Genomic DNA, 25,504 nt, shown 5'->3' on the forward strand with positions numbered 1-25,504 from the left:
ATCAGTTAGATTTCTAGTATTGAAGTTGAGATGTGGGTTGCGAATAAAAAATAAAATAAAAAATGGAATGCCTACCATGCTAGGCAGCAACATATAGCAAAATGACATTAAACTATGACACAGAATGCAGTTCTAACTTCTCCCTTGTCATTTATCTTAAAATATAATAGTCCTATATAATTTAGGAGTGTTTGATATATTGGATCTTCATAATTTGCCATCTATATGGCTTTTGTTTCTTTGCTATGCTTTCGTTTAAATGGCTAAAGTCTTAACATAAAGGTCATTGTGGTTCAAACGACTAGTCATGAAATACTTTTATGTCCAAAGTGAAATTCAAATATCCCATAATGATGAATCATCAGCTTACACCCATGTAGTTACTAGTAGCAGTCCTATTAATATACCTAAAGAAAGTATCAAATAGTAATTAATAAAACAATGATGCTAGGTGTATATCAAAATAAGCCACCAAAATCAACCACTAGTATAAAATACATATGTGTGAGTGTGCTTGTAAAGAGGCGTGTATATGTGTGTTAGGGTCCTGAACAACAACAAACAACAACAACAACAAAGCCTTGTCCCACTAAGTGGGGTCGGCTACATGAATCAAACGATGTCATTGTGCTCTGTCATGTATCATGTGTACAGAGAGACCGTTTATATGTAGATCTTGTTTGACCACCTCATGGATGGTCTTCTTAGGTCTTTCTCTGCCTTTCGCCCTTTGACCATCTTCCATCTCATCCACCCTCCTGACTGGATATTCTATCGGTCTTCTTCTCACATGTCCAAATCACCTGAGACGCGATTCAACCATCTTTTCCACAATGGGTACTACTCCAACTCTCTCCCTTATATCTTCATTCCTTATTTTATCCAATAGCGTATGACCACTCATCCATCTCAACATCTTCATCTCTGCCACACTCAGCTTATGTTCGTGCTCCCTTTTAGCCGTCCAACACTCCGTACCATACAGCATAGCCGGTCTTATAGCTGTGCGATAGATAAAAAAAAAATCCTCCTAGCATGTACACTTAATAGATACAAATAGTTGTCTTGGAGTGAAATAAACCCATGGGGTTTACTTAGCTTGATATGAGTTAAAACAATTAAGTTTACAGGCAAAATTAAAGGATGATACCATTTTTTTTCATAAAGTAGGATCAACTACATGAATCAAATAATAGCTTAATTCGGCATTCTATTATACAGAAGTGTACATAAGAAACAAAACAAAATCAGAATAGACAACAAACACTATCAAAATCAGATGTGCTGTTTGGACATGTTCCACCACCACCAACATAGAGTGTGGCTCACAAATATGGAACTTTTTTTGTATTCTCAATACAAGACAATCAACTCCTGCCCAATACATTATGGAATCTTCCCACTTTTATGAAAGAGAAAAAGTTCCCAAACACACTTCATGTTCTTAAAAGTAGTTCAAGATTGATTGACAATAACCATCACTTTATAACCTTCCATCAGACTCCATCCATAACAAAGAATTATATGTATGCAATTAAAAGTTAAAACTACAAAATCCAAAGAAAAGCTTAAGCCACATCTTGATAGTTTCTAAGACATGGAATTTAACAAATCTTATTTGGCATAGTGAATGGATTGAGGAAGGGGAGATTTCATTATAGGTGTGCTTATGTTAACATCCTAAGTTTTTAACAAATGTAACCATAAAAACAGATTATGAAAACAAGATATTCTTTACAATAGTGTCTGAATAAAAATCATAATTTCTGAGTCTACCTCTTCAACTTCGAAATCAATTACTTCTTTTGAAAAGGTAACCAGGAAAAAAAAGTGAGAACCTTTCTTTACATATGACTCTATGCCTTCTATTTAATCATAAAGACAGATACAGCTTGTCGAATCACCTAGAAACGAACCCAGCATCTAGTGCATTGTGCCATGCAGTCTCCTTTACAATCAACATTATAACCCAAAACCTTCGGATTTCGAAGGAGGAGGTTCCTGAGAGATTTTCCTTTAATACCCCACTGTTCGTCCAGGATCTTTATATTAGCTTTCAATTCTTCCTCCAACTTGCATCCAAGAACCTCCGGAAACTTTTTGAGCAACTTGAACATGTCATCGTCAGAAAGATTTAAGCTCCTCAGGTAGTCTAATACAGCATTTACTGTCTCATATTTGGGAACTTCAGTCTTACGTTCCTCTCCCCAATAAGGCGAATGAACAAGGCCAAATGCTTTTCCAAGTATCTTGTCCTTCTCTTCATCGCTGAAGTTAAATGCAGAAAGAGCTTGTCTAGATGCTTCCCACATACTCTGATCTTCATCACTAGTGATTATATTTTCTATCTGTGCAGTTGAATGAAAAATCCGATGTTTCATAGAAACATTTGAGGCCCATGTTGCTTTTGGAAAACTTGGAATACTTGATGAAGCAGCAGAAAGATCAGCCTGCATAGTTATATAGAGTTTTCAGACTCCATTGACCATTTCAACCTCTATTATGAAATTCTTTTTAGATTCAGGTTTATGATTGATGGTTTACATGGGGTTCAAATAACAGAAGTAAGTAGAAGACATTTTCGTGTGTGATAATACCGTCTATAAAACATTGATAATTCTTCAAGATAGAATGATAGACCTATGATTAAATTCAAACCTGGAAAGGAGAAAGTGAAAGCAATACTTTGGTATGAATTATGAAAAGGAAGAGACATTTTAGTTATGCAGAATAGAAGTTTGGCAAGCTTGTTACTTAGGGTACAAATCACCCTCCATCCTTTAGCATATTTCATCCATATTTTATTGGCATGCTCGCTTTGAATCAAGCACTATGTAGGGAAGTACAGGTTATGCAGCCAGTTCTGATTCCAGTACAAAAAGTTTACTTCTCGTCTTCTAATTTCTATGGCAGAATGGGGAAACTCGACCCTTTTGAAGAAACTGCTCATATACATATACAAGGAGCTGCAGCAAAAGAAAGGGGGCAAGAGAACATCTAATCTTTGTTTTATAAAACATAAGGGACGACACATTCTCTGCCGAAATTACCTCCAGGAACATTGCAATGCCATCATTCAGTTAGCTTACGAATTATGCACAATGAAAAGGCCAAAACATAAGGTAGAAAAGATGGCAAAAAGTTACGAGGTTGAAGCTTGATTGACGGACGACAACCACCGGCACTTAGCAAAAAAGCATGGAATAGCAAAAGCAAAAGCAAAAGCAAGTTATCTGTTGAACTTCACCTAGATTGTTAGTGATTGCATTTTCACTGCTTATAAAAGACGGCCCCAAAATCCCTATTTTATCTTCCTCATAGTTCCTATCAAAACCAACTTTTAACTGATTAACATTTAACATCAATTCTCAAGGTTCTTACAAAACTACTTCAAATCTTCCCCTAGACAAACCTGCAAGCTGTAGGAGTTAAATTTCTATACACTACAAATACAAAACTCTTTTACACTTACATCCAATATGCTCCTTCCACATAAAAAGAAACCACTTTTACCAAAGCATACAAATTTAATTCTAAATTTACCTTGTAATGGCAGAACAGTGTTGCAGAATCTGTAGTAAGTAGAGGGGAATTCAACTGTTTTCCCAGCATCCCTGAACTACCATAGAAACACATAAGTATCTATATGCAATCATAAACAATAGAAATCGTGATTAAGGGTATAGAAGAAAGTTAAATAGATTATAAAACCACTACTCCTAAGTCCTACCTACACTGCTTCACTACTAAACTCTATACCAAAGCAAAGTCAACCCTATAACTCTCAAAGCACAAAAGAGGGAAGCAAAAGAAAAAAAAAAAAAACGAATTGCTGGTGTTGAAAGTTGAAATTTTGAATTTCATAATCGAACAAGAACTTGTCCAGGTTGAAAAAGAAGCTTCTTCCGAAATTGGGAATAAGGGGAAAAAAAGAGAGAAAGGGGGAATTCAGCACTCACCGGAGGGACCAGAAAGCGCAAAAGATGCGAAATTGAAGGTATCTACGCACTTGCGTTGTGGTTCGAACCCCCAATTACCATTAAAATGGAACACACACTATTTTGTGGTGAAGAGAACAGCAGAGAAAATAACTGCATTACCTGATTTTTTTTTTTCTCTGAGAAATTATTTCAATGATTAATTAATTAAGTATTTCTAGAATTCTTTAATGTGATTAATAATAGTGTAATAATTGAGGAAATTGTTAAATTAATTTCTAAAAAATTATTTATTTTTTAAATTAATTTTTTATTTTTTTATTAAATTTATTTTTTAAATGTTTTAAGATAATTCAATTACTTCTATTTTTAATCACGTTAAAATTTGTTAATATAATATATTAAATGATACCATAATATACAGTTAATATTTTTAATTAGCGACTAACTAAATTTATGAAATAAGATCAAATTAAGGCATTGAAATTTTTTAATTTAAAATTAATTTGACTCTTAAATATATATTAATGAATATATGTTATAGTGTCACTTTATGTGCCACACATTAACAAATTTGTCTCTTAACATGCATATTTACTAAATTTTTTTCTTCCATAAATAAATACACTATAAAAATAAAAATATTAAATTTTTAATACAATATTTATATATCAAACACCATAGTTGTTAACAAAACTCTTCAAATAATTGAATTGGAATCTTTCTAAAATCATAGTGAGTCTTTACATTAGGAACATAGAATCTAGCAAAAAGGTTTCCTAAGAAGACTGGGTAAAAAGATAAAAAATTTAAAAATTTATGTTTTAATTTTTTCAAAACAATTAATACATAACAAATTTTAAAAACTTACATTTGATTTACATTTTCTAATAAAAATTGTGAAAACCCTAAACTCCATGAAATATACAGTTGAAGTAGGTGCCTCACTCAAATAGGTTGAATTGGGCTTAAAATTGTCATTCAAAGAAATGGGTTAACTACTGTGTTTGAACTTTGAATCTTACCCAAAGTTAATCCAACCCAAGTAATTGATCTGAGTTTGTTAATATAAGTTTCTTTTTCAAATTTCATAAATTAAATTAGATATAAGCTCAAATCTTACTTTGTATATACAATAATTTGTTGGCTAACGGCAAAAATTTAAGTAGAGCTTAAATATACGATAAATTAATCTTTAGTCTGAAAATTAGAAAATATTACATAAAACAAAAAAAAAATAGATATAAATTTAATTTTGATATAATATAAAATAATTATATACATATATTCAATTATATAACATCACATTAATAAAAATAATTATATATTATATAATTACATGAATAATTATTTATAAAAATAGAGTAAACTACCATTTCTACCCATGAAAGTTGAAAACGCTGACAAATCTACCCACAAGAGACAGAAACTACCAAATGTAGCCTTCACTCATGAGTTCCGTGGGACGAAACTAACCAATCCATATTCCGGCGTTGACTCCGACAGTAACACTCCCTACATGGCACTTCACGGCATGACATGGCTTGGTGGGCTGCACACGTGGATTGGTGACATGTCTGACCGTTATAATGTACCCTCAACCCCAAAATTTTTCAAATTCAAACCTTCTTTCATCCAAAGCATGAACCCTAGATCGACAATAATCTTCGAAATTATACCAATGTCGAGGCGAAGACTCTTTACTCCACCTTCGAATGGCAGCGCTAGTGTGTCTGGAAGCTCAATTTCAAAACGGGTGCATGATAGGAAGTTCAGTGGCAGATGTTTCTGTGGTCAGGGGGTGACGCTGTTACAGTCGGGAACGGCGATGAATCCTGGGAGGTGGTTCGTTCATTGTCCCAATTGGAAGGTAACCCGTTGTACACCCTGTTTTGTGGGGGTTGAATGTGCATCTGATTTTAGTTTTTTTGCCATGGATAGAACTCGGACTACAACTTCTTTGCATGGGTAGATGAAATTGAAGGGCAGTGGGAGGGTTTGAGGAGAGCACTGTCAGGAAGAAAGATGCAGAAAGATGTTGATGAGGCTGAGGCTGAAGTGAAGATGCTCACCAGATTAGGGAGCTTTGAAGCTAAATTTAGCAAAATTAGGTTTTGGCTTCTGGTGATATCAATGGCTGTGGTTTGTAATGTTGTGTGCACTGTGTATCTGATTCTTAAGAGGGTTTGATCCTTATCAGTTGTTAGTCTAAGATCATGACAAAATTACCCATGATCGATTCTAAATATATCAATTGTGCACACATGGTTTCCAATTAATGTCAGATGTAGTCCTATAAGTTATGTAACATGCACAAATTATCTGGAACTAATTGCAAATCTTGTTTACTTTCTAGTTCAAAATAACATCAAAGACAGGCATAAACTCCTGATAAGTATGTACTAACTGACTGACAGAAATGTGCAAGATACTGATAAGAGTTATCAAAATATAAACAAAATGAGGCAAAGTATGTGACATGTCCAATAATTGTACGATAAACTGCCAACAGGATTACAAAAAAACATAACTAATCAACTATTGCTTCATGAAATTGGAGTGGAGTTGCTGCTTCCGCTTGACCCCTCTTTCAAGTGTGCAGTTGTTGACCCCTTTTTGGCTGGTGGACGGAAGGCTGGCTGCGGCCACCTCCTTGAGGTTGATACTCTAACTGTGGGAGTTGGCATGAATTCCATGAACCTTGAAGTAGTACCCTGGGAGGCAGCTTGCATAGTTTGAGGAATCACAGTGGGTGGCACATCAGAGGCTGGCGGTGATGGACTAGTAGTAATTGGTGTTGTTGGGTTTAGGGTAGGCTGAGGAGGTCGTGGTTGCTGACTAGTTGGTGGTGGTCTCCTCACATTCTTCTTCTTCTTTGGTGGCCTTATTGTGGTGGGTGGCCTAATTCAAGGAGACATGGCTGGATTAGGAATGGGTTGACGAACTGGGGTGGTCTCCTGTTCAGATAGAAACGTATGAGTGACATAATGAAATAAAACTTGTAAAATGGGATTGCAAAATAAATCAATAGAGTTACAGGTGGGGGCTGAGTTACTGCTGCTTCAGCTGCTTCAACAGCTTCAAGAGTTTTCTCCCAAAACATCTCCTCTAGTCTTGCCGCTTCCACTTCGTCATCCGCAGCAGGTGGGTGTTGACTTGCACTTTGTTCCCCAGCACTCCCTGCCATTGCCTCCTTCTTCTTGGAACAGTTGCGACTGTTATGTCCAGTCTGCAGTAACATATGGCATGAATTCATAAGGTGGAGCATGAAGGAAAATAAGTAATGTAACATATGAAGTATGATTTACCTTTAGGCAATACTTGCAGGTGATGGGGCCATACTCTCTGGGGGCCCTATGTGGATCTGGGGTGGGTTCTTTTGGGGCGTCGTTTTTTTGTCCCTTTTCGACTTTGGCCTCCCAATCTGCTTCTTGTATATTGGTGGCAGTACAGATGGTAGGTCAACATGCTCCCAGTATTCTTGACTTGGAACAGGCTGGATGACGAACTGGTATGTGTTGTTATATGCCCCCATGGAAAGCCAGTTGTGTGCATGTTCCTCTGGCCGCCTATTCTAGTATGCAAGGGCAGCACATGCATGCTTGCATGGCAAGCCAGTCAGTTGCCAAAATCTGCAACTGCAAATCCTCTTTCCTATGTCCACTATAATCTTATGTGGCAAGCACTGAACTTCATACACATTTCCAGGATCATTTCCAGTGGTAAACGGCCGCCACTTATTGCTCTCCCTTTTCTCTTTTTCCAGCCTACTCTGTTGCACTGGAGTGATGACTCCGTTATACCCCACCAATGCGTTCTTGTTTCTAGCAATTATGCTCATCATGTAAACCCTAACCTCTTCCAGCATAGTTATAATAGGCTTCCCTCTCATCTTCTTGATCCTAGAATTGAACGATTCACAGTTGTTGTTCGTGTAATTGTCAGACTTTGGTTATAATATGCTTCGCCCTATGTTGATGTTGAACTTCCTAACTACCTTCTTGAAATGCTCCAGATTCTCAAACTCCATGCCAAGCTCCAATCTTACCTCCCTTACTGGAACATCTGGATTAGCTTGAGGAAATGCTGCTTGCTGACTGTCTTCATCATCACTTGCAACAGAATCCAGCTCTTCAGACTCGTAACAATGCATCCCTGCAGTTGCCTCAGACATATCTTCACCCTCCACAGGTATAAAGATTGAAGGATGCTTGTTTGGATCTTGGTTAGGTATGAAGGTTTTCCCTGATGGAGGAGGCCTCACTGTTGATCGTCTCTTCCGCTTCTTTGGACTACCACCACCCACTTTTGGGTTTATAAACGATTCGGGCTGTGAACTGCTGGGTTGACTTCCTTCATAAGGTGTTTCATTCTCATTTTGAATGCTCTGCTCCTGCGACTCTTGTTCGTTGTAAGGTTGTGGGATGTATTGTGTGAAAAACTCATTAGATTCAGCAGGTTCATTATCAACTATGGGTGCTACTGACTCCGCATAAATTGGATTTCGGTATCCATTTTCTTCACTTCCAACTGACACGCGTGGTGGTTGAGGGTCTGGAGGTGTATGGTCCAACGGCTCATGTGGAGGCAAATTGGGTTTAGTGGGTGCATCTGGGGTCGGAATGATCCTTGGTGGCTCTTCGAAGGTTACTTTTGGTGAGTGTATGGGGACATTAGGTTGGTCACTGCCTACTTTAGTGGTTGTGTGTCTGTTGTGGTAGCATGGACATCTTTGTCAGCCGCATCATCCTCTGTTTGGGTATCCGGTCCAGGCATACCTCCTTGAGTCTCACTGACTTTCACCACTCTCTTTCCCTTCTTTTTTGGGGTTGGGGGTCTCCTAACACACAGTTTGGTTCTGCGCTTGACTGGGGTCTTAGTAACATTTAAAATCTCAATATCAGGTTCAGGTTCATTCTTTTCTTCTGCGAACTCAGGAAGGTTAACTGGATGCTCAGTGAACACCTCAACTCTCCTACCATTAGCAATGGCTGCTTCGTACATAGTCACCACATCCATGTCAAGTCTAAGCAACCTCAACCCACCATCCAACTCCTTCCCAAGTTCAAGCCAGTAAAACTCGCTCACATCAGTGTACCCTATATCCTTTACTAAGTCATTCATGAAGAACCTATTTAGGGCATCGACATTCACTCATTCAATCTCTGTTTTCTCACCCCCAACGTATGCCAGTCTGCCATCAACACCCTTTTCAAATTTTTCTCTGTGACTAATGACTAAGGTAATGTGGATAGTTGCCATCTGCAAACAGACACACCCTAATTAACAACCAAATCATAGCAAATACAAACACACCCTAATGAAAAACCCGTTTCCATAACCATGCACCGAAAACAAGAAAACCATGACATATAGATCAACGGTTACTACTTACCTATGGATAACACCACGCAACTCCACCCGATGAAACCATCCACACCAACAAGCTCCCTCTCTTCAATACGAAGATTATCGTCGCCTCGGGAGGTATTCTTTGAGTGTAGAAGATGAACAATTTCTTTCTAGGGCTCTACCCTTTGTTTTCTGAAACGCGCAAAGATGGAAAACCTTTGCTAACCGTTCATTTCTAATTTCCTTTTTTTTTCATAAAAAAAATTCAAACTTTAATTATTTTTTTAACTAATTGTAATTATAATATCCACGTGTGCAACCTACCAAGCCATGTCACGCCGTAAAGTGTCACGTAGGGAGTGTTACTGTCAGAGTCAACGCCGGAATATGGATTGGTTAGTTTCGTCCGACGAAACTCATGAGTGATGGCTACATTTGGTAGTTTCCGTCTCTTGTGGGTAGATTTGTCAGCGTTTTCAACTTCTATAGGTAGAAATAGTAGTTTACTCATAAAAATAAATATAATTAAATGAATACGTAAAATTTTGTACACTATATATCAAAATTAAATTTATTAGATATTTTTATAAAAAAAATAAAATTACTACCTACAAATGACTCATCCAACTGCACGTTGATATTTTAACCATCACTATTACCCTGAAGGTCACCATCACCATCACCATGTAATTCTCAAAACTTACCATCACCGTTTTAAGATTTAGATTTACCTCAGCTTCCCAAATATGAAGAAAACTTGAGCATAATAATTTCTCTCAAAAGAGAAAGGCATAATGGGAATTGGGGAGTTTCAGGCAATAATTAATGACTTCACGTACTGTACATAACTGCATGTATATCTTGGGAAAAATGATGCTTTTCCCAACTTGTTTTATTTATTCTCAAACTTCTGTCCTTTTCCCAACTAATGCCTCAGCTTAGTAATTAGTAAATCCATCTCCATTCCCCAAACCTAATCTAATATTTCTTTAAACTTTACATTAAAACAAACCTAATCACCATTCGAATATTCTTAAACTGGGATCAGACCATGATTCATTTAATGAACCCCAACAAACAATACCAACCAATTCTTAAGTAAAAAATATTTTTTAAATGAATTCAAAAATTTAATTTTAATATATTATTAGTATAATTATATAATATAACTGTCAATAAAAATAAATATTTTTTATATTAATTGCTTAAATAATTATATAAAAAAACGAATATAATTAAATATAATATAAAATATTTTACATTATAAATACATTGAAAATACTCTCTTGATTCAATGAATTAACAATATTTTGGTAAGTTTTTATTTTAATTTTTTTATTGAAACATCTAATTTCCTCCGTCTACATCACCGGCCGACGCCGTCGTCACCGACTCACTGTCACCGGCAACCCCTCTCTCTTTCTGTCACACACTGACACACATGCATTGCTTTTAATTAATGACGAATTAATTAACAATTAATTGAAAACTCTTTTACCAATTTTTTCCCCAAAAAAAAAAAGAAAAAGGAAAAAAACACTGAACCATCTTCATCTATCGCTTGCTTCACACTCTTCAGCACTCAACCACCAAGAATGAGCAGCACCCTCACCTCTCACCGCTAAACCAAACCAAAAGTTTGAATCTTTGAACAAAACGAGCTCCTGGGTAGGTCTTACTTTTTTAGAGAGAGAAGGTTCTAGAGAGAGAAAAAAACACTGCAATTTTTTTTTTCCTTTTTTCTTCTACGCTTTTTCATTTTTTGTGATGTCATGGCACAGCAAAGGCAATCGGGGATGGAGAGGTTTGGGGTGAGAGGGGATCCACTCTACCCCAACGGTGGTTCTGCCGATCACGTTGCCGTCGGGATTCGCGGTGGAGCCGTTGGCGTCGCCACTCACAAGCAGAATCGGCACCGGCGATCGGCGCGATCCGAAAGGGGCTGGCGGGTTCCGGTTCCGGCGATCCTCGTCTTCCTGTTCCTCGTACTCGTCCTCACTGTCGTCACGTTTTCTTACATTTCTAGAGAAGGTGAAGCTTCTTCTTCTTCTTGCTCTTGAACCAGTGTTTTTTACTCTTTTTTCATTTTTTTTTGAAGTGTGATCGCAATGACAGCTTTTCTTTTTTGTGCTTTGTAGTGAGATTATAAATCTGCATGGTATGTTTTTGCATGTGTTTTGAGTTTGATTTATTGTTTGGTTGCTGTTTGAAGTTTGAATCTGAAGGTTTTGATGTGTGATAAGTTTTTTTTTTTTTTTTTTTTTTTTTGGGAAGAGAAGGGGGGAGGGGGGTTCAACTTGTTGCATTGGGGATTTTGGGAAGCTAATAGATCTTCTGGTTTCATCAGCTTTTTGAATTTTTTGCCAGTGACCGGAATAATAATGTGTCAACCCAAGTATTTGCTTGATCATCAATCATTATTATTCTTATGCTACAAGTCTTGAAGGGGAATTCGAAATTGTTTGTCGAATGAACTTTTGAGCTGAGGTTGTTTTATGTTTTAGCTTTTGTTCTTCTTTATGCAATGGATTGGTTTCTGTCATTTTAAGATTGCCAATCTTTGGTTGCAGAAATAAGTAATGGTGGTGATATTGCCGATGATTCAAAGGCCGAGTCTGATTTTCTTACAAATATACCACGGATAGAGAAGAAAGTTCTTGAGTTTGGCCAGGGTTCTGGGGGACATGGTCGAGATTCGAGATATTGGGATAGGGATGATAGGAGAAGGGATGATGATTACAATGAGGATATGATGAAGCAGACTGGTGGGGATACTGACGATGGAAAAGCCGAAGTTGTTTTACTTAAGAAGAAGAAGAATGATGTTAAGTCTTCTCAGGGTTATTCTGACACAGGTGTAAAGCGAAAAGGCACTGGCTTATATAATGAAGCTGGACGCCATGAATTGAGAAGGTATGAAGAGGAATATGAGGCCTCTTTGAAGAATGCAGGACGCTTAGGAGAAGGTGATGGCAAAATGTCACATGATTCTGACCTAAACAAGAAGAATGCAATGGATGATATTGATGATGACTATGATGACTTTTTCGATTTCCATGAATCTGAAGTCGATGACTCTGACAACAGTAAACATGTTAGAGGGAAGGTTTCTAGTTCCAATGTAGTGGAATTGGACAATGGATTCCAACAAGAATCCCATGATTCCTTTGATGCTGGAACTAATGATGATGATATTTCTGAGGGTGATGGAGGGGCATCTTTCTCAAACAAAAGAAAAGCAAGCTCAAGCAAAAAGTCTCAACTGGAAACAAAAAGGAAATCCAGGCACCGTAAGTTTTCAGGTGACCTTCATATTTATTTTATGGGGGTTTCAGTTGAACTCCTAAAATATCTGTGGTTGAATGGCTTCCTTTGGAAAGTTATTTCTGATGCTTCCCTGAATGTTGTTTGCTGAGAGACATTGAGATGATTTTCTAACCAATCACATCGACAAACCCTGTTTATATAAGATTAGATTTTACTCTTGTGCTATTCCCACTCGTCACATACTGCTCTCTCAATTTGCCTTAGGTTGACATCGATTTTTGTTGATTTTAAAGTTTATTCAAAACCAGTTTTCACACAAATTGGTCTACTTTACAAACACTTCCAATTTTTATTTATTTATTTATCTATCTATTTGGTATGTTATGGGGCTTTTATGGCTATAGTGGAAACTTAAACCACTATATCTAACTGGTTATATTTTGAACTTTTCCATAGCTTCTCTAGATTCACAAAACATCCTTAGAACCACTGTCTAGCTTTCAAATATTTGTGAATGGGAATGTTTCTTCTTCTCTTATAAAAAAATATCTATAAAGAGAAGTATGCAAAACTCTTTAACCTGCCTGCACATGACCTATTTTCAGGATCCTGTGAGATGAAGCTGTTAAACTCAACTACACAACTTGTAGAGCCACTAGAAAGCCGAAAATTTGCACGATTTAACTTACACTACACAGAGACAGAAGAGAAGCCTGAGGGCGTGGAGGAGTGGGTACCCAGATTTGGTGGCCATCAGAGCTTGGAAGAGAGGGAAAATTCATTTTTTGCACGTGATCAGAATATAAACTGTGGTTTTGTTCGAGGTCCTCAGGGTTACCCTAGCACTGGATTTGACTTGGCAGAAGATGATGCAAGTTACATTAGCAGATGCCATATTGCTGTGATTTCGTGCATATTTGGCAATTCTGATCGGTTGAGGGTTCCAGCCTACAAAACGGTAATGGTTCTAAAGAATCTGATATTTCTTTTTGTGGGACTTCAAAAGGATTTGGAGGTTAACATTCACATTTTATAGTAAACTAATAATCCATATTTTTAGTTCCATTTAATTTTAAAATGGTAGTATGTGAAGTTATTATAGTCTATAAGTGGATATTTTGTGTTTAGGGTTGGCTGTCAGCATAACCTGCATTTATGTCTGGTCCTCTCTAAGTGTTGCCTTGTGTAATTTGTCGCCTGCATCCTTAGTATCATATACCCTGTTTGGGAGATGGACTTCTAAAGATACCAATAACCTGCTTATGTTTGTGTTCACATAATTCTAGTGTAGAAAGCTTAGACACAATGAATTTTGGACAATGAAATAATAAGGAGATCTTGAGAAATTAATTGGAATGTCACCATCAACTGTAGCAACTCAAAATATGAACATACATGAGCCCATTGATTTGTGTTCTCAATTTCTTGTGCTTCCTATTTTGAAGATCTTGTGAAGGAAATATCTAATGGCATTGGAAACATAAGACTCTTACAACATAGCTAGTTATCAATTATCACATAGTTATTTCACTCATGCTTCTCTTCTCAGTCCATAAGATGTTTGGCCACGTAGCTAGGGAAAAATAAATATCTCATTACTGTTCTAACGTCCAACTTTGTATTCCTTTAATTTGGTAAATTGCATTGGGAAAGGTGGGGCAAAAGGTTGAGCATTAACAACAGATTTGATCATTACTTACTATTCTCAACATATATCTCTCTAGTGCTGAATATGTGCTGTTGCTACTATTAAAATATTAAAATGTTGTCTTTTTGAGGTCAGAGGTTCCTATGTGTGATCAATCATCAACTGTTGATATGATTGTCATAGAGCATACTTTGTTACATTCACATAGTCATTGTGATTTCAGATCACTCGTTTGTCAAGGAAGAATGTGTGCTTTGTGATGTTTACCGATGAGATTACGGTACGAACCCTTACTGCCGAAGGGCATGTGCCTGATAGGATGGGTTTCATTGGCTTTTGGAAGTTAGTGGTAGTGAAGAACCTGCCTTATGACGATATGCGGAGAGTGGGTAAAATACCTAAGTTATTGCCACATCGGCTTTTCCCTTTTGCTAGGTGAGGATGAGCCTGATGCCTGATGTGTTGTTCTTTTGATTTCAACAGTACTGGTTTGAATTCTATTTAAATTGTGGTTTTTGCTCTTGGTTTTCTTTCAAATTTTGTTTCAGGTATTCGATTTGGTTGGACAGCAAATTACGTCTTCAGCTTGATCCATATCTGATCTTAGAGTACTTCTTGTGGCGAAAGGGTTATGAATTTGCAATATCCAATCACTATGATCGGCATTGTGTGTGGGAAGAGGTAGCACAAAACAAGAAACTAAACAAGTATAACCACACAGTTATAGATGAACAATTCGCATTTTACAAGGCCGATGGACTGCAAAGATTTAATGCATCAGATCCAAACAAGCTTCTCCCAAGCAGTATGTTATTGTTTTAAGGGTTTGCTCTCTTCCAGTTCTCCAAAATTGTTGATTAATGTACTTATTTTCTTCTTGCTGGCAGATGTACCTGAAGGTTCCTTTATTATAAGGGCACACACCCCAATGTCAAATTTGTTCTCATGTCTTTGGTTCAACGAAGTCGACCGGTTTACTCCTCGTGATCAGCTAAGTTTTGCATACACTTATCAGAAGCTGAGAAGGATGAATCCAGACAAACCCTTTCATCTTAACATGTTCAAGGTCAGAAAAGAAAAAAAAAAAGAAAAGAAAGAACAAATAAATAAACATATCCTACCTATGAATGTGGATTTCATGGTTTATGTTCTTTTCATGACCAGGATTGTGAAAGAAGACACATAGCCAAGTTGTTCCGACATAGGATGGACGAGAAGAGGCGCGCGGCACAAAAAGCAACAGAATAAGACAAGATTATATTGACAGTTTCATTGCTAGTGAGCTTGATATGATGATGTACTTGGCCAAGTGTGTTCTATATCTGTTGAATTTGTGATTTTTATGCAGGCCATCTACTTCAGAATTTGTGTCACAGTTCAGTGACTTGATGATTCTTCTACCTACCACAGGTGTTTCCAAAAGAAGCAGAAGGTTTCTGAAAAAATATGATCTACAATACAAATGATTCATCATCCATGGAATATAATTTTTGTGGTATTTTTTAGTCATACCTCTTTGTAATCCATCCCAATTCATTTATACCTTGGGAGATGAGCAAAAACGTTAAATGACCTCATTGACCATCCTTAGTCTGAATTCTAAATTGGGGATTGTTTTGTTGTATGTAGAAAATTTTGATAGGTCATTCATAGTCAATCATGTTAGATATTTGACTTGTGATTCATGCCATTGATTTCATTACTTGAATATTTCATTATAAATTTCATGTATTATTTCCTCTCATCCCTAACCTTCTCAGACTCAATTTATGTGGAGCCCTACCCTATGATTGTCTTTGTAGAATCGAAGTTAGATCTTCGATGTTAAAGAAAAGAATGACTTAGAAACTAAAACTTGAAATATTCAATACTAAAACTAATAAGATCATTCATCATTGAACGTACCTTGGGTCTAAATGATGCGTTTTTGGATGGTTGGTCCAAAAGTTTTCGTGAAAAGCCATGCCATTCTAATAAAAAATCATAAATAGTTGACCAAAAATAATTAAATCAGAAGAACTCATGGTTGATGACAATTAGGTAGCAATGAAAGTTGATAAATAATAAGAAAACAATTTCGCAGTTACTTCAATGGACTCATAGATTGACATTTTTCCCCACTGATCTTGAAACTACTCTTAGTAGTACTTAATATGCACATGTATTTTATGTCATGTTATGGGAATTGTGGCCAACCATAAATCAAACCAACATCATATTTACTGAAGTTTACATATACATTTCATGGAAGAGGAAGAATTAGACTACTGCTAAGGGAAGGAAGAAGAAAAGAAGAAGAATGGTATAAAGAAAAGAAAGGAAATCACACATGATATTCATCAGAGTACTGTCCTTGTGGATTTTCCATGAGAGTTGTTGTTGAAGAAGAGCTTCTTTAAGACCTTCACGATCACCACCATGCCATGCCTATTCTTACTACTATGAACAAGAGCACCATTCGACTTCTTGGCAAGTGTAAAAGCCGTGGCGCACCTGAATTCAACCAACTCTGTTGAGAAAGAGACAGCAGAAGCCGAACCTATCGTTGTCGAAGTCAACTCCTCATTGAAATCTTCCCACAACAAATCCATTTGTTCCTCTTCACCCCTCTCTCCCATATTTGATGTCACTACCTTTGTTTCAAAGCAGTGTTCTTTATCATAATTTCCTTTGTAGGGGTTAGGAGAGGCTGTTGCTGGTGATAGATTCCATAAAGGAGGTGAATCAATGCCATGATATGAACAATTCTCAGAAATTCTAGGGAAGCTGAAGTCTTCTGTATCCATGAATGGATATAGGATGATTATTATTAGGCCTCTTATGTGAATATTAGAGAGATCAGGAATAATTGGAATGGTGTGTGAGTTCTTTGGGTTAGGTTTTTGGTGCGGACTTGGACCAAGTAGTTGTTGTAATGGAATGGTTTTAGTTCAACTGCTGCAAAAGCAACCTACAGTCTTTGTTCCCCACAAAATTAATTATGCACTTTCATATGCTTCAACTAACATTTTCAAGCAAGATCTTCAACACTAATAAGTCAACTCATCTTCTTAGTTTCCTATGAAAAACTATTAGTAGCAGCTCTATACCTTTGGTTGCTAGATTAACAGTTGTATAATAATTGAGCTATGAATAACATAAGGCAGCAAAACATACTATATACATGATCAACCAAATCATGACATCTTGTTTGCATGATTGACCTTGAAATTAGACACAAAAGTTTCCACAGGATATAATTCATAATTATAAAGGAATAATAATAAAAAGGGATGAAATCAGGATCCAGATTGTGCTTATTGAATATCTATTTAGGCAGTTTACCCTCTATATATTACTGGCATTGGACGAAATCATCATGTAAAATAACTATTTCTTTATATTTTGGTCTCACATGGAGTACACATTTGTTTCAGAACTTCTTACTTAGCCTCCAAGACATTTGTTCATTCACACAATGAAGTTTCAATATCTAGTCTCACTTTATCTGGAAATTCAAAATTAATTTTCAACTTTCAAGTGTACACAACAGATGGCCATTATTTGACAGTAATAAACAGGAAAGAAAAAACTATAATCAGATGGCATTTAACCGAAAATAAAAATTGGTACATTAGACTGAAAATTCTCAACTAAACAAACTACAACTCAACTTCCCTATTCAAAACTCTGCTCCTGTTGCAAAATCCCGAGGATAGTAATTGACTTCTCAATTTCTTCTTGTCAACGATTGATAATATAGCAGGAAAGGAAATTTTCTTGTTACTATGAAAATGCACCATTTGGAAAGAGAAAAATGGGACTAGAAAGTAAGATCCTTGGGGTCCTCAATAATTTGTGACAGGGTTTGCAAGAATTGAGCCAGATCAGCACCATATATCACGCGATGATCTGCTGTAACATTGACCTGAAATTTTGCATTTCCTTCAATCATAAGAAAATAGAAATCTAGAACAGGATTTGGTTTCTTAGACAAAAAGTAAGTCATACTCCAAGTCCTAGTGTCGTAGACCATGTCTGGATTATCATACCTGCATTTGGTTCTTCATGCCAATGCGACCATCCTTGGTAGCCACAACAGTTGGCTGTGATGATCCAACAGCCATTATGGCTCCCTACACAAAGAATCAAGAATATGATCAAATTCATGCAGTGTCTCATTAATTTAATTCGAACAAAATGTCACCAAGAGTACGAATACTCACAGTTCCAGGTGGAAGAATAGCATCAAAGCGATCAACACCAAACATTCCAAGGTTGGACAGAGTGAAGGTACCTAGCACATATGAAGGTCAGATTCTAAGCACATATTTAACCCTAATGAAGGTCAGCATTTTGACCATACAAGGGGCATACTATATACTGTTCTTAAGACAAATAACATAATGCTTCCATGCAAGACCACAGACTATCAGGCAGAACTGTACAAATCAGCAGTTTTTAGTCCATATCAGAAAGGACACATGAACAACACCGTAAGGTTGTTGTAAAGAAAATCAAAGAGTAGTGAAACGAATTTCTATGATATCCAATAGCGAAATGAGAAGTTAAAATCCAACATCAGGTGATTGGTAAAATCTTAAATTGAATTTGATAATTTGAAGGCCAGAAAAAGTGATAGTAGGTGTAATATTCAATTTTAAATACATCAACCTAGTTTGTATTTAATGAAGAATTAGCACCCAGAGTCTATAAATGTGTATCTTGCACGCAGAGCAAAGTTAGACCTAAGATTTTGAGATTAATTGGACAGAGAAGTCAATCTTTGCTGAAGTTCAACAGCCTTGATTGATCTAGCATACTAACTTATTTGGATAAGCTTTGGTTCAATATCTATTTTCTAGGGTTGTACATTTAAAATCCAAAATGTGGTTAACCGGTTAAAAATCCCTAAATAGTATTTTCAATTGCAAGCTGTTTTCAATCTTCTCCAACTTGGATTGAAGAAAATCCCAAATAATTATAAATATTTGAGTCTTGTACCTGTGCTGTACTCATGAGGTTGGAGCTGCTTGGCCCGGGCCTTATCAACCAACTCCTTCCACTTTCTTGACAATGTATAGACGTCAACCTACAACATACATCAAATATAACCCTTGACAATCAAAGCTCCATCATATATTAAAAGGGAAAACTTGAAGAAGCTCAAAATTAGCATATCAAAAACCTTATCAGCATCCTGAAGCACTGGAGTAATCAGTCCGCCTTCAGTAGCAACAGCAACTGCGATGTTGATGCTGCTATTATACGTAAAGCTATTACCATCTCTACAACTAGAGTTAACAACAGGGTGTTTAACCAGAGCAAGTGCTGTAGCCTTGGCAAGCAATGCTGTCATAGTAACTCCCTTTGACTTGATCTGAATTTTATAAAATTGAATCAAAACAGATATTCAGATGTTAACAGTATACAATGCAATGTGTTCCATACCATAAGTCTAGACACTCAGACTAACAGTTAAATTGACAAAGTGGCATTATATTATGTATTTGACCAGAATAAAATTCCAAAAGAATCTACGTGATATCCATGTAGCATCAAGCATTACCACAATATGGACTTCAGTAAAATAGATACATAAATCATGTATCTACTCAAACAGATTAATAATGCATTAGCAAACTAAGCCAACAAAGAAAAGATATATATTTTTTAATTATAACAGAGCAACTTTCTGTCTAATATCATCATTGCAAGCATTTCCACAAATATTAACAATATATGCTAAGTGCTGCAATATTTAGATTTAGACATACCACCAAGTAATTGAATGCCTAATCTTTTCCCCCCTCTTTTGCAGTATCTAAAGGTAAGCCAAGCTTCCAATAAATTTCAGAGAAAGACTAAACATGATGGAAAACAGTGCATTAAACATGTCATATTCATGTCAACATTGCAGAGCACATAGCAACTCAAAACAAACAATGCAAACCAAAAAAAAGTATACTAAAGAAAACCATGTTCGTCAAATGCAATTTCTGGAAAAGGATATCGAATTTCACCTTCTTGTAGAGAGCATCGAGTGCATCAGTGGTGATAGTATACCCAACTCTAAAAGTAGGAACACCCAAACTCTCCACCATGTTCCTACTCACAGCACTCTGCATTGTCGTAAAAGGCACCACACTCCCCAATTCAACCCCACTACCACTCTTCGCAGCCGCCGGTGCCGCGGCCGCAGCAGGAGCCGCAGCAGCAGCAGCACCAGAAGCTGCAAAAGCCTCAACATCCTTAGCTACAATCCTGCCCAAAGGTCCAGTCCCCACAATCCTCCCAAGCTCCACCTTCAGCTCCTTCGCAAGCTTCTTCGCATACGGAGACGCCACCACTCTCTTCCCTCCCTCCGACGCCGGATGCGTGGATGCCACCGCCGGAGCAGCAGCAGCAGCAGCCTTAACGGGAGCCTTATCAGATTGAGCCTCCACTGCTGGCGCAGCTGCAGGTGCAGGAGAAGACGAAGCAGAAGAAGAAGCCGATGAAGGTGACTGTGCTTTGGACTTTGCTTGTTCGATCTCGTCCTCGTTTTCGGCGAGGAGGGCGATGGGAGCTCCGACGGCGGCGACACCGCCCTCGTCAACCATGATGGCGGCGAGGTAACCATCGTAGAAGGTCTCTACGTCCATGTCAGCCTTGTCGGACTCCACGACGACGACGCTCTCACCCTTGGAGAGCTTGTCGCCCTCGGATTTCACCCAGGACACGATCTTTCCCTCCGTCATGGTTGAGCTCAGTGCCGGCATGAAGATCTCCCGGATCTTGGCGCGGACCACGCCGGGAGACACTGGAGGCCTACGAGTGCCCGAGGAGGCCGAGCTGCGGCGGAGGGCGGCGGAGGAGGAAGAAGAAGGAATGAAAGGAGTGTGGAGAAGGTGAGCCATTTGGAAAATCGAACAATGCAGAGAGAGAGAGAGAGAGAGAGAGTGAGAGAGTGCGATGTGAATGAATGTTGTTATTATCGTTAAAAAAGCGTTGTGGTGGTTCAGTTATTCCTCGAAGTCATCGAAAGAAGACGGAGGTTTCAACCACCTTACCGGTGAAGGTTATGTGCCCCGTTTTTGGTACTACACGAAACACTAGTAGCAGCTATTGCTTCCTTTGTTGGGCTTTTAACACTGGACTTGGACCTTTTAAATATTTATATAGGCCCAATAATTGGCCCATTAAATAATCATGACGTGGCAGAATGGTATAGCCTTGTTGGATAACCCCTGCGAACTTCGAAGCTCCAAGGAGAAGAAGAAGATGGTTGGTTCAAGTTTCGGTCACTTCCTTCTTCTCTCTTACACTCCTCCTTCGTCTCTCTCCACTCTCTTTCCCACTAAAACCTTAACCCTCAGCTCAAGCCCCTTCCGCTGCAAATGCTTCTTCAAGTAACTAACTCCCTTTCTCTTATCTCTTTCTGATTTTACCGTTAATTTTGCATAGGACAATGTCTTGTAATTTGTACTGCCACTAGTTTCAATTTCTTCTGTAGCTTGTTAAAATTAGATGCTTTCTGTGTGCCTATTCATTATCTTGATATTCAGTTCGTTAACCTCCTTAGTGTTAGTATTAGATTTGAATATTTGATGCCATTGTTTGTTTTGCTCTTCTGCATAGATGATTATTAACCTGAGGAATTATTTGTAGAAACATGAAAGCCTCGGGGATTCGGCAGGTAGGATTGACTACTCTGCATGGACACAGGGTTGATGCAATGAAGAGCAGCATTGTCCTTAAGGTTGTTTTCGTTTACATGTTGTAATGCATGAAACTGCTAAGCATTTTCGTGTTTTCTGAAAAAATCAGCTAGAATTTGTCTAATTTGAGTTTAATCTTGTAGTTTTCTCATTGTTGTTCATTCTTTATGTTCACAACTTTAAGCTCTGGATACTAATTTTTTGCTTCCATTGTGGATGAAGACAGATGTTTCAAAGAGAAATGACAATCGAATCCCATAATACCCTTGTCACAAAGCAATCTGAGAGTAATTCCTAGTTACCTTTTCTCTTCTTTTAATATTCTTATTTATGAATGTTTTTGCATATCAGGAATTAGTTTGTGCCATTTCTAGTTTATACAAAAACAGGAATTATTCTTTGAGTTGTTTATTTATTTTGAAGTTATGCATTGTTGGGTTTGTGTTAGTTACTTGGGTATTATGGGGTGCCCAAAGTCTCACATCGAGTAGTATAGAATGTTTGATGTTGTATTTAAGGAGAGTTCTTCCTCCTTAATAGCTAGCTTTAAGGTGTGGTTCCCTACTTTTTTTAGATGCTTAACAGTTCGATATTCTAATAGATATCATCTGAGCATTGAAATGGGTCAACCCATGATTCATCATTGGTCTTAAGATGGATGTGTGAGTTAACCCAATAGCAGTTATTTGGATTGATGAATTAAATAGGTCAATCTATCTGGAAAAACAAATAGCGACTAGCTGATTAATATTTAACTGATGTGCTTAGCTTAGTTAACAGTCATTGGAAAATTGTCAGTTATGAGATCCAACTCATCTGGAGCCACCTAATTCTGTAAATCAAGGGTGGGCCTGTGTTTAAGTTGGGTAAAAAGGGAAAAACAATTTCCATGTATTAAATAATTTGTTATTGTTCATAACAAACCTAATACCATAGCTCTAGGGTGACTCAAGGAATTTCAATTTGGCCATTAAATCTAATTGTATTCATTCTTCTGAATGTTCAAATTTATAATTAGAATTAGGTGAAACCAATGAAAAATGGTCTTTTTTGATAGTTTTATGTATTGTGGCAAACTTCGTTTCAACATTTGTGCAAATGCCAGCTAATTCAAAATTTTCAATGTTGTTGTTGAATTCCACAGTCACTTGAGACATTACCCTGCTTAATCTTTTCTTGGTTGATTTTCAGTGAATGACTTTACAACAGAGGATCTTGAAGATGGGGGATTGTTATCTAAATTGGTTTATACATTCTTGTTTGGGCAGACTTTATCAGTGGTTTCTCCTGGTCTTTCATATGCAAGTGACTCAATGAAGATGAATCAGATATATGAAGTTGGAGAGTTATTTGATTTAAGCATCCAACTATTATACTTGGTATCATTATTGGGTTTGCTAGGGGTTGGGACTTACTTTGTGATTCGCCAAGTTCTTGTTCGCAGAGAACTTGACCTTTCTGCCAAAGAGTTGCAGGTTTGAACCTGTGCTTATTTCTTCTGGCAGTACTTAATATTGGTTTTCTCTTGAACTAAACATATAGTATTAACCTCCTTGAAATACGTTTAACCCTGGTTTTTACATGTTCAACTGGTTTTCTGATTTTGTCTTTTGCGCCATAATCAAAGGTTATGCACAAGTTACTTGGAACTATTTGTTGTGATAATTGTTTCCTTTATCATTTTCTCCCATTGCCCCAGGAGCAAGTACGAAGTGGTGATGCCAGTGCAACTGAGCTTTTTGAACTTGGTGCAGTGATGCTGCGGAGGAAGTTTTATCCAGCTGCCACCAAGTTTCTGCTTCAAGCAATTGAGAAATGGGATGGGGATAAGCAAGATCTTGCGCAGGTTGGATGAATTTTATATATACTTGTTTGATTGCTAACAAGGTTAAAACATAAACGGCAAATTTTAAATTTAATTCGAAAATAGCAGAATGATGGTATTCTATATATTGTTCTGGTATAAACAACAATTATATGACTTGTTTGGCAACTCATCCACAAATGTAGGTGTACAATGCTCTTGGTGTCAGCTACGTCCGTGATGGGAAGGTTGACAAAGGAATTGCTCAGTTTGAGATGGCTGTAAAGCTTCAACCAGGCTATGTCACAGCATGGAACAATCTTGGGGATGCCTTTGAGAACAAAAAAGAATATAAGGCTGCTCTTAAGGCATTTGAAGAAGTCCTGCTATTTGATCCTAACAACAAGATTGCTCGGCCCAGAAGAGACGCTTTGAAGGACCGCGTTGAAATGTACAAAGGGTTCCTGTCAAGTCCAAAGAGAAATAAAGAATGCTATTGTTGATACTCAACACTACATATATGGAAGACTTTTTAACACAGCTTTCAGTAACTTACTTGAGGTTTGATGAGGGAGCTTATCACACCTTGAAATATAAATAAATTGTTTATTATATGAAGTTTTATTAATTTGGTGTGTTGGGAGAAATTTTTGGTTATTTCCCTCAGAACAGATGGTTGCTGTGTTGTGCCTTTCTCTATTTGTGTGTGGATTAGAGAGAGCCAGATAGATGGTGATGTAACTATTGTTCAATGTTTAAAGATAGAGTTGAGTTTTCTTTCCTTCTTAGAATTCATCTGCTTTCATGTTCTGGAAATAAAAGCTTCAATTTATTAGTCAAATTTTTGGTAATAAGATTATGCGAGTGACAAGGATAAAAAATCTACTATTAAATTGGTTTGCCACTTAAGAGGTTTCTGTTTTCAGTTTACTGCCACATCTTTAAGCTTGGAGCTACTTTCAATGCGTTCATGGCACCATTTCCCTTTCTTGCAAGGGAGTGGTCCCCGTCAGTGATTCTGAACCTTCAAGAGTCCAAACATGGTCTTCACATGGCAGAATCTTAATATAAATGGTAGATGCTTTGGTTGTTTAAGTATCATGTTTTGAATTTAATGGGTGACATATATGCAACAAGTTTTATGTTTTATGGTCAATTCTTTATGCATTCAAAGGTAAATTCTGACGGTATTAAGAATTAGTCACGGTTGAGTTGTCTCTATGCGATTTCAAGGTTACGATTTCAAATATAAAAACAACTGTTGAGTTGTCTCTATGCGATTTCAAGGTTACGATTTCAAATATAAAAACAACCGCTCATGTAATGATTAAGTTAGGTTGCATACATTATACTTTTTGGATGCGACCCTTCTCTGGACCTTGAGTTTAATCATGAAAACAAGGTTATGATTTCGACCCTTCTCTGGACCCTGAGTTTAATCATGAAAACAAGGTTACAATTTCAAATCATAAAAACAACCACTGATGTAATTATTAGGTTAGGTTGCATACATTATACCTTTTGGATGCGATGCTTTTCTAGACCTTGAGTTTAATTGTGAAAACAACCATTGATGTAATTATTAGGTTAGGTTGCATACATTGATGCTGACCCTTTTCTGAACCTTGAGTTAACGTGAAATGTATATTTCACCATTTTAGAAATTTGAATAATTCTGATGGGACTCATAAACTACTACTAAACCATTTTGTCAAGCTGCCATCGGAATTCAGTAGCCAGCCATTATTAATGGAGTGCTTAAAGGGCCAATAATTTTGGCCAAAATCTCTTCATTATGTTTGTTGGGAGGTAGAGG

General features: G+C 37.2%; 5 protein-coding genes across 10 annotated transcripts; 2 read left to right on the forward strand and 3 right to left on the reverse strand.

Moving 5' to 3' along the window:
• Nucleotides 1–1,685: 1,685 nt before the first annotated feature.
• Nucleotides 1,686–4,157, reverse strand: LOC112712547 (uncharacterized). Of its 2 annotated transcripts, none has more exons than XM_025765459.3 (3): nt 3,960–4,157; nt 3,544–3,619; nt 1,686–2,450 (listed from the first exon to the last, which is right to left on the reverse strand). In XM_025765459.3, exons 2-3 carry the CDS (start codon nt 3,610–3,612, stop codon nt 1,905–1,907), a joined length of 615 nt encoding a protein of 204 aa, XP_025621244.1. In that variant the 5' UTR covers nt 3,613–3,619; nt 3,960–4,157; the 3' UTR covers nt 1,686–1,904. The 2 variants fall into 2 exon arrangements, with proteins under 2 accessions (XP_025621244.1, XP_025621243.1); XM_025765458.3 differs by having other exon boundaries at nt 3,544–3,614; nt 3,960–4,151.
• Nucleotides 4,158–10,586: 6,429 nt separating this feature from the next.
• LOC112712550 (uncharacterized) lies at nt 10,587–15,949 on the forward strand. Of its 4 annotated transcripts, none has more exons than XM_025765464.3 (8): nt 10,587–10,958; nt 11,072–11,321; nt 11,861–12,592; nt 13,163–13,515; nt 14,429–14,640; nt 14,754–15,010; nt 15,093–15,271; nt 15,370–15,949. In XM_025765464.3, the coding sequence occupies exons 2-8, from the start codon at nt 11,087–11,089 to the stop codon at nt 15,451–15,453; spliced, it is 2,052 nt and encodes a 683-aa protein (XP_025621249.1). In that variant the 5' UTR covers nt 10,587–10,958; nt 11,072–11,086; the 3' UTR covers nt 15,454–15,949. The 4 variants fall into 4 exon arrangements, with proteins under 4 accessions (XP_025621249.1, XP_072059740.1, XP_025621246.1 ...); XM_072203639.1 differs by having other exon boundaries at nt 10,760–10,958; nt 11,861–12,580; XM_025765461.3 differs by having other exon boundaries at nt 10,771–11,321.
• A 595-nt stretch (nt 15,950–16,544) lies between these two features.
• On the reverse strand, nt 16,545–16,991 carry LOC112712553 (uncharacterized). Its single transcript, XM_072202209.1, has one exon. The coding sequence runs from the start codon at nt 16,989–16,991 to the stop codon at nt 16,545–16,547; it is 447 nt and encodes a 148-aa protein (XP_072058310.1).
• Nucleotides 16,992–17,687: 696 nt separating this feature from the next.
• LOC112712551 (dihydrolipoyllysine-residue acetyltransferase component 5 of pyruvate dehydrogenase complex, chloroplastic) lies at nt 17,688–21,286 on the reverse strand. The gene is made up of 6 exons (XM_025765465.3): nt 20,208–21,286; nt 19,373–19,564; nt 19,189–19,276; nt 18,411–18,481; nt 18,237–18,320; nt 17,688–18,112 (listed from the first exon to the last, which is right to left on the reverse strand). Exons 1-6 carry the CDS (start codon nt 21,081–21,083, stop codon nt 18,008–18,010), a joined length of 1,416 nt encoding a protein of 471 aa, XP_025621250.1. The 5' UTR covers nt 21,084–21,286; the 3' UTR covers nt 17,688–18,007.
• Nucleotides 21,287–21,360: 74 nt separating this feature from the next.
• LOC112712552 (tetratricopeptide repeat domain-containing protein PYG7, chloroplastic) lies at nt 21,361–24,529 on the forward strand. Of its 2 annotated transcripts, none has more exons than XM_025765466.3 (6): nt 21,361–21,575; nt 21,835–21,925; nt 22,111–22,171; nt 23,076–23,359; nt 23,584–23,730; nt 23,895–24,529. In XM_025765466.3, the coding sequence occupies exons 1-6, from the start codon at nt 21,376–21,378 to the stop codon at nt 24,189–24,191; spliced, it is 1,080 nt and encodes a 359-aa protein (XP_025621251.1). In that variant the 5' UTR covers nt 21,361–21,375; the 3' UTR covers nt 24,192–24,529. The 2 variants fall into 2 exon arrangements, with proteins under 2 accessions (XP_025621251.1, XP_025621252.1); XM_025765467.3 differs by having other exon boundaries at nt 21,396–21,575; nt 22,107–22,171.
• The last annotated feature ends 975 nt before the right edge of the window (nt 24,530–25,504 follow it).

Source organism: Arachis hypogaea, chromosome 9, assembly GCF_003086295.3.
Source record: "Arachis hypogaea cultivar Tifrunner chromosome 9, arahy.Tifrunner.gnm2.J5K5, whole genome shotgun sequence".
Lineage (NCBI taxonomy): Eukaryota > Viridiplantae > Streptophyta > Magnoliopsida > Fabales > Fabaceae > Arachis > Arachis hypogaea.